The following is a 15,201-nucleotide window of genomic DNA, read 5'->3' on the forward strand; positions in this document are numbered from 1 at the left end:
CCACCTTGGCTAAGAGATGCGCGCGCACACATGGGAGGACCCAGAGATTAACCAAATACGGACTCAGAACCAGACAAAGCAAGATGATTGGACAAAGGAAACCTGGAAGAAATGCCCCATATAAGTGATTCAAACTACCAAGAGGGCGCGACTCTTTCTCTGAGTCCGCCTGTGCGTCTATCCACAGGTATTCTTTTTCCTCCTAATAAACACTTTACTTGTTTCACTACTTTCCGTTTCTTTGTGGAAATTCATTTTCTGCAAAGCTGTACAGGCCAGGGCCTTGTCACTGGTCACTGGTCTAGTGGCTAGGATTCAGCTCTCCCACTGCCGCGGCCTGACTTCAATCTCCGGCCGGGAACCGCAATCCTGCTTCAAACCGCTTCAGGATGAGGTCACCCGAGATCAGTGGCCCAGCTTCCAGTTAGATTGGGTGAAATGAAAGGGATAAAGAAAGAGGAGTGGGGTATTCATTCCCCTGGTTCCATCCTCCAGGGCTGCAGTTTGCCTATCAGAGGTCCTTAGCCTTGATCTCCCTGGGTGATGGTCCAAGCTCTCTCCTCTATTGTTGCTGGACTCTTAGTGCTTCACCATTCCCTGTTGGCTGTCCTTAGGCCTACCCACACCTTGGTAATCTGCTATTCAGTAAACTCTCTTTTGCCCCTGTTGAGTGGGCCATCTGTTTTCTGCCCAGATGATTACTGATATCCTGTTTCTTTTATCATTCTTAGAGAAAAATTCTGGGATGACCTCCCCTCTCTCCTTGCTGTTGTAAGAAAATTGATGGTAAACTCCCAGAGCATGTTGACTTTAGCAGCGGTTGGAACAGTCTTGCCTAGGAGGGAGGAGAACTTAGAATGGAGATTCCTAATGTCCTGGACTTTTACCACCCTGCCACATATTCAAAGAAAAGTAGACAGCATTTCAGTGCCTTTCCAGCCCCTTATAAGGTAGAGGGTAGTAAATTTAGATCAGATGCCCAAGTCTATTGTTAAGAGATAGAAAGGACAGGGGGAATGGGGTTTGCAGTTTTGCTACTTGAAAAATAATATTAAAAAATAAACAAAATGTTTTCAAAGGCTTATTATGTGCTGGGTACTACTGAAATTTCCCTATTTGCTTAATCTTATATGGTTGGTATTATACGTATCCTATCTATCAATGAAGAAATTGAAGCACAGAGGAGGTAGATAACTAAGGGTCATGAATCTAGTAAGTGGTGGAGCTAAGATTTAAAACCAGAGAATCTGGCATTAGATGCCCCCTGTTCACTCCATTGGCCAAGGCAGCAGTTAGGACCCTGAGGAACAGAGTGTGTGCCCTGGTCTTCAAAGAGACCCACGCCCTTCTTGAGTGAAGTCTCTGGCTGGTTAAGGAGTTGGGGTGGTCTCCATCAGCTATTATCGCCCTGTAGTGTAATTACATCCCCTTTCCTCCTCTAGGCTCCTTGAAAATCAGGACAGCATCTTGTTGATCTTTGCTTTCCCATGGTGTTTAGTGTGGTAGCTAGCGTCAAGTAGACAAACATCTGCTGAACAAATGAATGAGGATGGAATCTCTGATGTGTCACTTTATTGTTAAAACTGCATCCTCTGATGAAAATAAAAGACGAAATCAGAGGCAGGACTCACAGTGGTTAAGGGTGCAGTCTCAGGAGAAAGCATGCATACATCCCCTATGTTCAGACACTTAGCAGCTAGCAGCAGTTTAACCCTGAGCAAGATGCTTTGCCTCCCTATGCTTCATTTCCCTCATCTGTAAAAAGGTGATGATCATGGTGTCTTCCTTATAGGCTGTGGTAAGGATTAAGTGAAATGAAATGAAATGAAGTGAAATAAAATTCATCTCTTGTTGAATGGCCATAACAAGCACACAATCATTCTGATCTGGTATTATTTTCTTAATCACAGGGCAATCACCAAAGAAAGGAAAGAGTCGTGGGAGTCTTTCACATCTAACAGAGAATGACGGTCGAGAGGAGTATGCCGGTGCCAAACAGAGTAGCACAGGGAACCACTCCAGAAGAAAGCACTGGGTGTTAAAAAGGAACGCTGGAACTAAAACATCCTACACCAAAGACCTGCAAGTTATATGATAGATTAGTCATTAAGATACATTCTCATGGGACTTCTAAATATCATTATTGACCTCCTTCAAAAAATATAAATTTCCTGACAATTATTTCTTTATTTGATAAAATTTCCTTCTGATATAACATAGCCAGCTAGCCAGCATTACTTAGAAGTGGGAAATAAAACCAATCCACAAGTCTGGGATGTCCAGGGAGAGGTTTTTTTGGGGGGGATTGGAAGGGGAGATGTTTGAAGACGTGAGTTGGGAGAGGTGGAGAGAATGGATGGGGAAACTCAGAACAAGCGAATTATCCATTTGATAATGGATTTTTTTGTGTTAGGTTCTTGGACACAAGAATATAACATCTATGGGTAACTTTGAGATTTCAAACTTGGACTTTGCTTAAACCTAGGAAGCATTAATTAGATCATTGACAATCACCCCGTTTACAAAGAAATGAAAGAGTTAGACTGTTTAGTTCCTTTTCATCTTCAAAGGTGAAATGTTTAAGTACATCCTTTAGATGTGTCTTAACTTGTATTTCCAAACTGTAACACCATACAATGATTTATATGCCCCTGATGTTCAGCCAAATGATTTCTTTACTTTGGTTTCTCTTTTATGTTAAAAAAAAGATGAAAGATACCTAGATCTTCTTTTAAAAAAGAACAGGAAGAAAGAAAAAAACTACAAGTTATCTCAAGAGAGAGGATACAAAATATATCCCACTAGGTTAGGAAATTGATGAACTAGGTTAAGAGAGTAAACCATAATACTCTACAGATTCCTTTAGAAACAGTAGATGAAAAATCGTTCTAGTAAAATGAAAGGACTCAGTACAGGCATGGCTTCACTGCAGTTCTTAAATCTATTAAATGTGCAGTTATCATTAAAGCATCTATATTCTCTAGAGTTTAAAATATTTATATAATAGGAGAATCTGGAACAATGAGACAAGAAAAATGGCTAAATTATATGCTAAAAATTTTGCAAATCCAATTTTAACACTGTCACTCTGCTTTTTGTTAACAAAAACTTTTACTTTGGTGGCTTTAAAGAACATATTGACTCATACAATTCCAGTAACCCCTCACAGTATCTTTTTGCACACACATCAAAAAAGAACCATCTCTCCAGCCTTTTCCTGGACTCTCCCACTCAAATTTATTTCCCAGCAACCGACAACTAGCCCCCTGGTTTCTAACAAACACAGTGGCACAATTTCCCCACTTTGAAAGCAAAATAACAACATTATGAGGATTATAACAATACTAGTTAACATTTATTGGGCACTTACCCTGTATCAGACCTGTGTAGAACATTTTACATGCATTATCTCATTTAACCTTATAACAACTTCCTGAAGTGTATAATTCTATTATCCTCATTTTACAAACAAGGAAACTGGGACTTACAGAGACCATGTCACAAAGAAACATAGAATTCTTATCAGTTAGAATACATTTATCTTTAGGTAACTTAATACTCAACTCTAACTGGCTTAAACAAAAAGATCACTTCCTTGATTCAGAGGCTTAGAGGTAGGATGGTCTGAGTGTTGACTTAAGCCAAAGGCTCTGGATTTTCTTAGCTCTTTACTCCCCCTCATATTTGTTTCATCCTCAGACTTGTATGAAGATGCCTATACCAGATCTGGAATTCACATCCATGCAGGACAATATCTAGAAGACAACTTTTCCAAGTCACCCTTAGCTAAATTTCCCTGCATCTCAGTGGCACAAAGTACATGAGATGACCTTTCCTGAACAACCTGGAAGGGGGATTGGAAATGCTATGGTTGACATATGAATTAAAGCCCATCCCTGTTGGCATCAAACTCCAGCTTATAAAAACGGACAATTTTAGCAATGCTTTTTGCTAGTCCTTTTCTGCCTAGCTAAAGTTAAAGATCAAAATAGCAGTTGATGATCTGGGAGAAAAACACTATTAAGATTACAGTGGGTTAAATTTATGTTATATATCTATATCTATAAAATTTTCTGTAATTCACACCAAATTTTTTAAATTGTTCCTATAAATTATTTGGTAATTGTCAGAATTATTAGGACTACAAAAAATATGCATTACCCCATTTGTTTAATAAGTAAGCCTGTACCTCTGTAGGACTCATATTCTCCATTTAAGACAACAGTATTTTCTTTTCTTTTTTAAAGATTTTTTTTTTGATGTGGACCATTTTCTTTTTCAAGTCTTTATTGAATTTGTTACAATACTGCTTCTGTTTTTTTTTTTTACTAATTTATTTTTTTATTTTTGGCCGCATTGGGTCTTTGTTGCTGTGCGCGGGCTTTCTCTAGTTGCGGGCGAGCAGGGGCTACTCTTTGTTGCAGTGCACGGGCTTCTCACTGCGGTGGCTTCTCTTGTTGCAAAGCACGGGCTCTAGGGGTGCGGGCTTCAGTAGGTGTGGCACACGGGCTTAATTGCTCTGCAGCATGTGGGAACTGCCCGGACCAGGGCTCAAACCCGTGTACCCTGCATTGGCAGGCAGATTCTTAACCACTGGACCACCAGGGAAGTCCCGACAACAGTATTCTCAATTTTGCATAAATCAATTTTCTCTGAGTATATGAATATAGAGTTATATTTATGGGACAGACGAGCTTATATTCTAGCTCTATGGCCCAACTCCTAAAAAAGTCCTATGGTTCTCCGTAAAAGTTTACCCATTTGTTTTGAGAACTTCCAAGTTATGCCTGACTGCTCACAGCAGGTTCAAGCAACTGTTCTTGCAAACGCTCTAGGTGCTGACCACGGCCATGTCTCTTCTCACCTCTTCTCTAGTACTTTCTGCTGAGAAACACCCTGCCCACTGGGCATGGTATCCTCTGCTGGCAGCAATGCCCCATCTGTCTACACTGAACACCATTGCCACTTCTCCCAAAAGCCTCACAACCCCCTAAGCGGATGGGATCCCCATTGATGCAAGAGAGAATGTTGCTTTTCCTCACTTATGCCCTACCTTGTGCTGATGATACTGACTGTACCCCCAGAGTCTTACATAATTCCAGGTTAAAAAGCAACTCCAAATAGTGGCCTTTCTTTTTTTTTATTGGAGTAAAATTGCTTTACAATGTTGTGTTAGTTTCTGCTCTACAATGAAGTGAATCAGCTATATGTATACCTATATCCCCTTCCTCTTGGACCTCCATCCGACCCCCCATCCCACCCATCTAGGTCATCACAGAGCACTGAGCCGAGCTCCCTGTGCCATACCACAGGTTCTCACTAGCTATCTATTTTACACATGGTAGTGTATTTATGTCAAACCTAATCTTCCAATTCGTCCCACCCTCCCCTTCCCCCGCTGTGTCCACATGTCCGTTCTCTACATCTACGTCTCTATTCCTGCCGTACAAGTAGGTTCATCTGTACTATTTTTCTAGATTCCACATATATGCGTTAATGTATGATATTTGTTTTTCTCTTTCTGACTTACTTCACTCTGTATGACACTCTCTAGGGCCATCCACATCTCTACAAATGACCCAATTTTCTTCCTTTTTATGGCTGAGTAATATTCCATTGGGTATATGTACCACATCTTCTTTATCCATTTATCTATTGTTGGACATTTAGGTTACTTCCATGTCCTGGCTATTGTAAATAGTGCTGCAATGAACATTGTGGTACATGTGTCTCTTTTGAATTACGGTTTTCTCAGGGTATATGCCCAGTAGTGGGATTGCTGGATCATATGGTAATTCTATTTTTAGTTTTTTAAGGAACCTCCATACTATTCTCCATAGTGGCTGTATCAATTTACATTCCCACCAACCGTGCCAGAGGGTTCCCTTTTCTCCACACCCTCTCCAGCATTTATTGTTTGTAGATTTTTTGATGATGTCCATTCTGGCCAGTGTGAGGTCGTCATGGTCAAGCTCAGTGTATGGGATGGGACAAGAAACCCAGTTCCTGAGACAGTCCTGCACTCTTCTCCAACTCTTCTCTTCCCAGGCTCCCAAATTCTCATGCAGATGTTTATTCAAATAACTGCTAAGGGCTCAGCAGTTGAGTAGCTGTCAGACCTGCCCAGGCATTTCTGGATCACTACAGTGGACACAATATGGACTCAAGCCATATATCGCTCTAAGGCTGTTTCTTGCAAGAAAAAAAAACGTTTGGACTAGAGTAACCTCCCAGGTTTGTATATCACATATTAATAAAAAATATTTTTGCTAAAATGTTTATTCTAGAAATTTGCAATGTCCTATTAGTTCCACCATGATGTAATAGGAACTCTTTAGTTATAAGAGGACTACTGAACCATTTCTTTCAAGACAAGGAAGTTCGTCATGAAATTCATAGAACCTGTATATTGACTGTATTCCCTGTGCTGTCCATTACATCCTTAAACTTATTTATTTTATACTTAGTAGTTTGTACCTTTTAAACCCCTTCATCTATTTTGCCCCTCTCCCCCACCCATTCCCCTCTGGTAACCACTAATTTGTTCTCTGTATCTGTGAGTCTATTTCTGTTTTGTTACATCTGTTTGTTTTATTTTTTTAGATTCCACATATAAGTGAAAATATACAGTATTTGTTTTTCTCTGTCTTACTGTACTAAGCATAATACTCTCCAGGTTTTATATATATGTATATATATATTTATACATATATATATAAAATCCTGTCCTACAAAGAGAAACCCATATTTTTAGCTCACATCAGAAACTTAAATATTTACCACATATTAGATCACAAAGAAAGAGGAAAAAAAGAAAACATACACACACAAACATACATCTACATATATGTACATATATATGAGTATGTGTTAAGTATCTGTGAATATATATATATACAGTCAATCATGCTTGTTATCTTTCAATCAATAGTTGAAAAATTGTTCATTAAGAAAAATTTTAAATAATACTAATTGCAGTAATGACAAACAAAGAAACAAAATATAGAATTTTTTTGATACACTGACCACATCAAATCAAATGTGAATTATACCCATGTAAAATCTTATCTTTGTTCTGGCATGTTCCTAGAAACTTAAGTGGGAGCCAAATAAATAAATAAATAAGTAAACAAAATTTTATCATCACAAGTAAGGTCAAGGCAAGGTAACAAAAAGAAAGAAATAATCATGACAATTAAATATATCTCAAACACTTCTTTAGAAAGTACCAAGATTTTCTTAGCATATCAGTTATAGATTTTATTATCATAAAAATTTTTAGATAAGTATATAGTTACTGAGTTATAGTTTTTTACTTTTAATCTTAGAGATCAAACTTCATTAGAATTTGGCTTAATAACTCATTTTTATATTCTATTTCAGTAAACAAATGTAAAATGAGTCAAGTAAAAGTCAAATCAAGCCTCATTTTACCAGTTATCCACAAGCTGTACATCAGAAATACAAACTGACCTTACTAAACAACAACAACTACAAAAATTTTCAAGTTCCACTAAATGAATTTTAAATAAATATATGCTTAAATCTAAATAATTTATCAGTATAGCATAATACAGTCTAGAGATAAATACCAGATAAATCTATGTTTCTCCACATTGTTTTAATGACTTTACTGACCTGTGGGGAATGGGGGAAAATTTTGTTTGTTTGTTTTTGAAATCAAAACTGACACAATTAGGTTTGCCTAACTGATGTTGGTAAGGTAGCTGGTAATAAAGTAGACCCACTTTATTAAACTGACCTCATTAACTTGTTTTTTGTCCAGATGGAACACTTGACCAGAACTTGTAGAGGCAATTTCTTCATAGACTCTATATCCAATATGGCCCCTGTCATCACAATCTCCAGTGAGCACAAATACCACCTATGATTTTTGAAAAAGGAAGATAGTTTAAAGGGTTCTCAGAAATCAATATATATTTACTGAGCACTTACTATGTATTAACATACTACCAGGCAAGTGGAAGATATATAGATATAGATATGCATTCTATTGGTTCTAAGCCTGCACTCAAGAGGCCTTGGGTATTTCCACTTGCTCTCTAGTGTTTCTGCCTTGGTCATGAGAAGAACATGCCTAAACTAGCTTCCTGGTCTCAGAAAGAGGCTGATAAACCTGCAAGGCAGAGCCAAGTCACCCCAGAGATCACCTAGATAAGCCAAACCCAAACTATGCCCAGATACACAAGTGAGCAAGCATAGCCTAGCATAACTGAAACCTGCAAACATGTGAGAAATAAATGATTATTGTTTTAAGTCATTGAGAGAACAGCTTGTTATGCAGCAATAGCTAACTGATACAATGAGTAACTGACTCAGACAAGATTCCACACAGGAGGTGATATTTGAAATACAGGCCTTTTCTGTCAGGGCTATGTTTTTGTCAGTTATAAGGATAAGATGGTAACAAGCATCTTAATTAAACCCTAATCATTTCTTCTCCATATTATGAAACAAGGCATTCATATGCTATATACAAATATCACATATCCATTTAACATGTTTAGATTAAATGATGCATACATATTGGAGTCCATATATATGGATCAATAGTTGTAATTATTGGCATTTGTCACACATAGTATAGTCAGGGAGGGGAGGCAATCTCTTGTATTTCTTACAGCTGTGTTCAGATGGAAAATTCAGTGGTGGGGAGTTGATTCCTACTCACTTGTGACTGTTTCTGTTGGATAAGCTGCAGCACCTCATGAGTGAGCCGATAATCCTTGGACCGTGCATCAGTGAAAACATAGATGAAAGAACCAGGAAGAGAAATTTCCAAGGCAATTTTTATAGCTCCAATACTCATTTCTGGACAATCGCCACCACCCTGTTGAGGAGCAGTGAGAAAAAAGTCAATTATTTCATTAGCAGAAAAGAGATACCTTAGTTATTACAAGTTGCTGTAGGAGCTCTAGAACTGAGCGGTTGTCTTCACTTTTATTTTCTGTCAGTTTGCCACTGGATTAACCACTTTGGTTACAAGGAGATGGAAAAGATATAAAGTGATGCAGAGATAGAAAAACGTGTATTTATGGATAAATTAAAAATTCACCCATATGATCCTACAATCCCGTTCCTAGGCACATATCCGAAGAAAACCATAATTCAAAAAGATACATGCACCCCAATGTTCACTGCACCACTATTTACAATAGCCAAAACATGAAAGCAACCTAAATGTCCATCGACAGATGAATGGATGAAGAAGACGTGGTGTGTATGTATATACAATGGAATATTAACTGTAAAAAAGAATGAAATAATGCCATTTGCAGCGACATGGATCAAACTCGAGATTATCATACTAAGTGAATAAAGTCAGACAGAGAAAGACAAACATCATATGATATCACTTATACGTGGAATCTAAAAAAAATGATACAAATGAACTTACATACAAAACAGAACTAGACCCACAGGCAGAAAACAAACTTATGGTTACCAAAGGGGAAAGGGGTGGGGGAGGGATAAATTAGGAGTTTGGGATTAACATATACACACTACTATATATAAAATAGATAACCAACAAGGATCTATTGTATAGCCCAGGGAGCTACACTCAATATTTTGCAATAACCTAGAAGGGAAAAGAAACTGAAAAAAATAGATGAATATGTATATATAACGGAATCACTTTGCTGTACACCTGAAACTAACACGACATTGTAAATCAATTGTATTTCAATAAAAATAAGTAAATAAATTAAACTTAAAAGAGTCAGGAAAAGAAAACAATAATAAAAATTCACCAAAAATACAGAAAATAATAGAAATTGTTATATGCTTTTTAACTAATATTGATTGACTCCCACTCTCATACATGACTATTTTATACATTCCCTCTTTTCTTATCCCTTCTCACTCTTATTTGATGACTTTTCTTCTACTGTACTGAGAAGATAGAAGCAATCAGAAGAGAACTTTCGTAAACTCCCGCACCGATACCAATTAACCTCCAGCAACAGCAGGCACATGCCCTGCCTTCATGGTGAAGGAATCATTTACACTCACAGCTTAGGCTAACTTCTCACCTGGGCCTAATCAAGGACATGGCTCCTAAGGCTGTCCCTTCTCCCCACTCCATTGTCAAACATTCCCTCTTTACTGGATCATTCCCACCAGCAAACAAACACACTGTTTCATCTCCTATACCCAAGTTTCTGTCCAAATGTGACTTATCAGAGAAGCCTTCCATGACCACCTTATATAAAATACACCCCTCTGTCACTCTTTTCACTCTGCTTCATCATTACTACTAACACATGATCTCTGTGTTTTATTTTCTACTCGATTAGGTTCAGTATACCTTCCTAAACAAAAATAGTCCTCACCCTAAGAGGAATTCTTGTCACACTTATTTCCTTCCAATACATGTGAATTGATAGATAAAACTGTGAGCATGCTGTAATTACCATTTTATACATTATATTTTAAATTTAGAGCTATATCCTACTTATGTTATCACGTCATCAATGTTCTTCAAAATCACAGGTTTTAATGATTGTATGATATTCTGTCTACATCCCATAATTTAGTCAGGCATTTCTCTATGGTTAAATATTAAGTCTCTTTCAAATTTTCCTCTGTTATAAATAAATACAAATCTATTATAAATATGCTTATATTTATAATATATATAATATACTATAGCATTTTATATTTTTTTTCTCATGTCTGATTATTTCCTTAGATGTCAATAACTACAGGGCCAAGGAAATGGACTTTCAACCAATATGTTTTGAGCAATGAATAACTGCTAAACACCCTGCAAGGATTTAGGTACACAAAGATGAATAAGCCAAAGTATCTTGTCCTTAAGGAACTCATGCCTAGAAAAGACAATCAAATAAAAAAGCAGGGCAGCTTGGGATCCTGGGGGGCTTCGTGTTTCCACGGTCCACTAGAACTCAGTGAGTAAGAGCTCTTTCTCAAAAAGAAAATAATTACTTGATGAAAGGGATAAGGTTTTACCTCTAAACTCTGAAGATTCTACTTGGTTCTCCTATTGGGGCTTTCCCTAGGCTCCAAACAATCTCTGATTCTGATACAGATAACCTGAGCACCACAGATCTAATCAGGGTCATAAGAACCAAGCACTAGAATTGTTTACACTTTAGCCTGGACCACCTGAAGAATCTTTTCTTGCACTGGATGCCACTCAGTACTTACAGCCTTTAAACATCATTTATTCAATGAGTTGGAACTGAGCACCAACTATTACAAATTACTTCTAAAATTGAGACACCCATTAAATATTATGCCACTTTCTTAATAGTAGAGGGCTGGACACTGCAGTAACTTTCGAGAAGATAACAGTTACCGACTCCCAGAAATTTTATTGAGTTAGCAGTTCCTTCTATTTTTTCAGTAAATATCTCCTATCCTCTTTTACTTATGTGCATTTTCACAGGATCTAGCTTAACAGATAATACTGTTCTCAAAAACTTGTATACTTGTATCCTCAGACTGTACTTATCTCCCAAATTCCAATTTTCTATTTACAAGTGCTTGTTAGACATCTACTCCTAGATGTTTTACAGGTGTCTACAATTCAGTGCATCTACTATGGAACTCACCGTATTTTCCCCAAACATATCTTCCCTATTTTTGTTAATGGTAGCATCTGCCTAGATGTTCAGTTCAAAACCTGAGTCATCTTTGACTCCTCCCTCTTTCTTCACCTAATCAGTGGTCAAACCATTTTCCTTCTACACCCATCATGAATCTGTCCCCTCCCTTCCTCTTTACTTCCTACAATTCACTCTTATCATTAATTTTATTATAAGTATAGCCTCCTATCTAATCTGCTCTTCCTACCACCAAACTTAATATTTCCTGAAGTAAAGAGCCGTCTATATCACGTTCCTAGTTAAAATCTTTCACTAACCACTGTGTTGGATCAAATTATCTTTCTGGCTTTCTATCTCCTGATGCTCCCTCTTCAAAAATTGCTTCCTTGGTAATTAGACTTACCTTGGTGATCATTGTGAAATGTATAGAAATATTGAATTCATATGTTGTGTAACAGGAACTGTGTTATAGGTCAATAATACTTCAAAAACAAACAAACAAACTCACAGAAAAAGAAATCAGATTTTGGTTACCAGAGGCAGGGGGAGGGGGAATTAGATGAAGGCAGTCAAAAGGTACAAACTTCCAGTTAAAAGTAAGAGAAGTACTGGGGATGTAACATACTACATGATAAATATAGTGAACACTGCTGTGTGTTATATATGAAGGTGGTTAAGAGAGTAAACTTTAAGAGTTCTCATCACAGGGAAAAATTTTTATTCTATTTCTTTGGTTTTATATCTATATCGGATGATGACTGCTTACTAAACTTATTGCGATAATCATTTCATGATGTATGGAAGTCAAATCATCACGCTGTACACCTTAAACTTAATACAGTGATGTATGTCAATTATATCTCAATAAAACTCGAAGAAAAAAATTGCTTCCGTTAATCTGAGGCTATTTCCTGTTCTTTAATTATGCCCCTTGCTTCACATCTTAATTCCTTTAGTACTTTCATTCAAGTAATCTTTCTTCTGCTGCATCTCCACCATCAAACATTCCTTACCGATGTATGCATGTCTAAAATCTGCCATTTTCTATAAGCTATTTGATGGCAGGAACTGTGTGCTAAGTCCTTGAGAACTCAGTACATAGCATTTGCTGACGTACAGTAATTATTGAGTAAATATTTGTCAAATTGAATTATTTTCCTTCCAAGGTTGAGATACTATGCCTTCCCCTCTTTAAAATGTTCTCTTTTCTCCCATTCAGACGTACTTCCTCCCTCTTCAGATGTACTCTAATTTGCTCTATTCTTTAATAATGAAACATATTTTCCTTGGCATAACAGTTATTTGGAGGGATTACCGTGCGCAGCAAATGCCCCTGAGTGAGCATTTGTGGGCTAGGAAAGTGGGAAAAAGCTACTGGGCACATTGGTAACTTTAGTATGTTGGATAGGAATAACTTTTACTTGTAGCCAACTCTACATATCTGTAATGAATATTCTGGACTGCTCAAAAATGTATTCGATTCCTACTGTATTTTCAGCAGCTTAAGCAAAAAACAATTTCTCACCTGCACTTGACATTGTGCACCTGAGTGGAATCACAATATAAGTTATCCATTCCACAGCATTTGTTAAATGGCCAAGTACACAATAATGCTCTGTGGTAAATAACTCTATGGAGAGATGAATTGCTTTCTGCTCATTGTCACCTAGTGTCAAGGGGCTAGGAGAAGTCATCTGTCTGTGGGCCAAAAATCAGAACAGCTAAGTCAATCTTCAGAGATACTTGTTAGGAATGGCAAGAATGATAAATCTTGTCCAGTTACTGAGTGGAGAACAATCTTTGAGCCACTTGACTTGCATTCAAATTTACTCTAAGAGAACCTCGGGATGCTCATCCCTCAACGTCACCCAGGAGTAGACTCTAAAGACCACTAGAATCCTTGGAAGTTTGCCTATCTCGTTGTACATGTAGGTTCTTGAAAAGAAAAATAAGTTTCTTTTTTCCAAAAGAAGTTAACATATAATGTTATAGCCTTATAAAAGGTCCCTCTCTGATACTTGAGTTTAATTTTCTAATCATTTTAAATCATAAATAACCATTAAAATGATCTATAAAAGGAAGACTTCAGATATGGGCTATCTACTATAGTAGCCACTAACTAGCCTTATGTGGTTACTGAACACTTGAAATAAGATTAGTGAAACTGAGGAACTGAATGTTTCATTTTATTTTAAAATTTAAATTTGAAAACTGAAGTACTGATTTTTATCCTGATGACATGTTAAATTGATAATATTTTAGATATAATGGGTTAGATTATTTAAATTAATTTCAACTGTCTTTTAAGATTACATATGTGGCTCACATTCTACTTTTGTTGGACAGCACTGCTTTAGAATGATATGTTTGGTTTAGTTATGTAGGCTTCATTCTAGACTATTATTTGTAAAGCTGTTGACTTGATCTAAAAGTCTTCCATGAACTTTGCTTCCTGGAAGAAGTTATTAGAAACAAAAATTCAAGTTGTTTTAATTTACTAAGGTTTAGGAATCAAGCTAAAATCTACTCCAAAAATCTATAAATCACTTACTTTGTTTAAACATACACATACACACACACACAAAGTTTATAAATAAAGTTTTTATATGTTTACATAAACATATAAAATATCTTAGAAACTTAACTCACAGGTTGGCTAATAGTGTTTCCCAAATCATTAACTAATCTTCTGATCATTAAATTTAGCTAAAAGGTAAATTTGTCAGAACAGGACTGAGAACCTTTGTCAAAACGTCCATGCTTATAAATAAGCCAAACAAAGTCAGATACTTTAGGTTAATTTGGGTCAAATTCATGTACAGATTATAAAATTAGTGCAATGGGATTGTGACTGAAATTATAAAAACAAACTGTTTTAAGTTTTTAGTTCCAAACTTAAAAAAAAGGTAGTCCTTTAAAAGTCTTAACATTTTCTGTTTTGACCTGAATACCAAACGGAAAAGTAAAATAATATTCTATAAAACATCTATGATGAAGAAATTTGGAATAGATAAACGTGAATCTATGAAAAGCCTCATTTATTTAACTGATACTTTGTTGGTGATGACACTCTACTTGTATTAACTCAACGGATATCGATTGTGCACCAAGCACTGAGACGGTATTGTCACACATGCTCCGCTATTTATGCTTTACATCAATTGATGGGGGAGGTAGCATTTTTAGCATATTTTATTGACAGAGCACTAAATCTTGAAAACCCCTTTCCCAGGATCACACAACCAGTACGTGAAAGAGCAGGGATTAGGAACTCAATTTTGCCTGGCAACACGCAAACAGCAGTGTGGCATTTTATTTCCTCATCTACTTCTGTGGCTGCAAGCAGCTTGTCAGGGACACTGTAAAAGCAGCAGAAGAAAGATTCTCCTTCTTCTGGATGGCCACAGAATATTGTTCATTCTATTATAGCATTCGCTGACTTGTCCGTATAACTTATCTGCTTCCTCCCACTAGATCATTGTTCCTTGGGGAACTTAGTAAGTGTTCCATTGTTGTTTGATGAATGAATGGATAAGTGAATGAATAGTGTGTAAATGGGTGAATGAGACTGTGCAAAGCAATCCTGACACAATCTAGACACACTCGC

At 36.9% G+C, this 15,201-nt stretch overlaps 1 protein-coding gene and 2 long non-coding RNA genes across 7 annotated transcripts in view; 2 read left to right on the forward strand and 1 right to left on the reverse strand.

The window, feature by feature from the left end:
- The window catches only part of HMCN1 (hemicentin 1), a 510,534-nt gene that overhangs the window by 375,509 nt on the left and 119,824 nt on the right, over nucleotides 1–15,201 (reverse strand). For all 5 annotated transcript variants that reach the window (XR_014247210.1, XM_082401086.1, XM_082401087.1 and 2 more), the window contains exons 3-4: nucleotides 8,693–8,851; nucleotides 7,763–7,885 (exon numbers count right to left, since the gene is read on the reverse strand). Coding sequence is in view for 4 of the 5 variants with exons in the window: in XM_082401086.1 (XP_082257212.1) it covers nucleotides 7,763–7,885; nucleotides 8,693–8,851 (282 nt within the window). In the remaining variant the exon portion in view is untranslated. The remainder of the gene's footprint in view (nucleotides 1–7,762; nucleotides 7,886–8,692; nucleotides 8,852–15,201) is intronic.
- Nucleotides 1–15,201, forward strand: part of LOC309633518 — a 339,904-nt gene that overhangs the window by 161,740 nt on the left and 162,963 nt on the right. The window lies entirely within an intron of this gene.
- The window catches only part of LOC309633571, a 190,300-nt gene that overhangs the window by 48,254 nt on the left and 126,845 nt on the right, over nucleotides 1–15,201 (forward strand). The gene's annotated exons all lie outside the window — the stretch shown is intronic.

Source organism: Balaenoptera borealis (assembly GCF_965194805.1).
Source record: "Balaenoptera borealis genome assembly, chromosome: 1".
Lineage (NCBI taxonomy): Eukaryota > Metazoa > Chordata > Mammalia > Artiodactyla > Balaenopteridae > Balaenoptera > Balaenoptera borealis.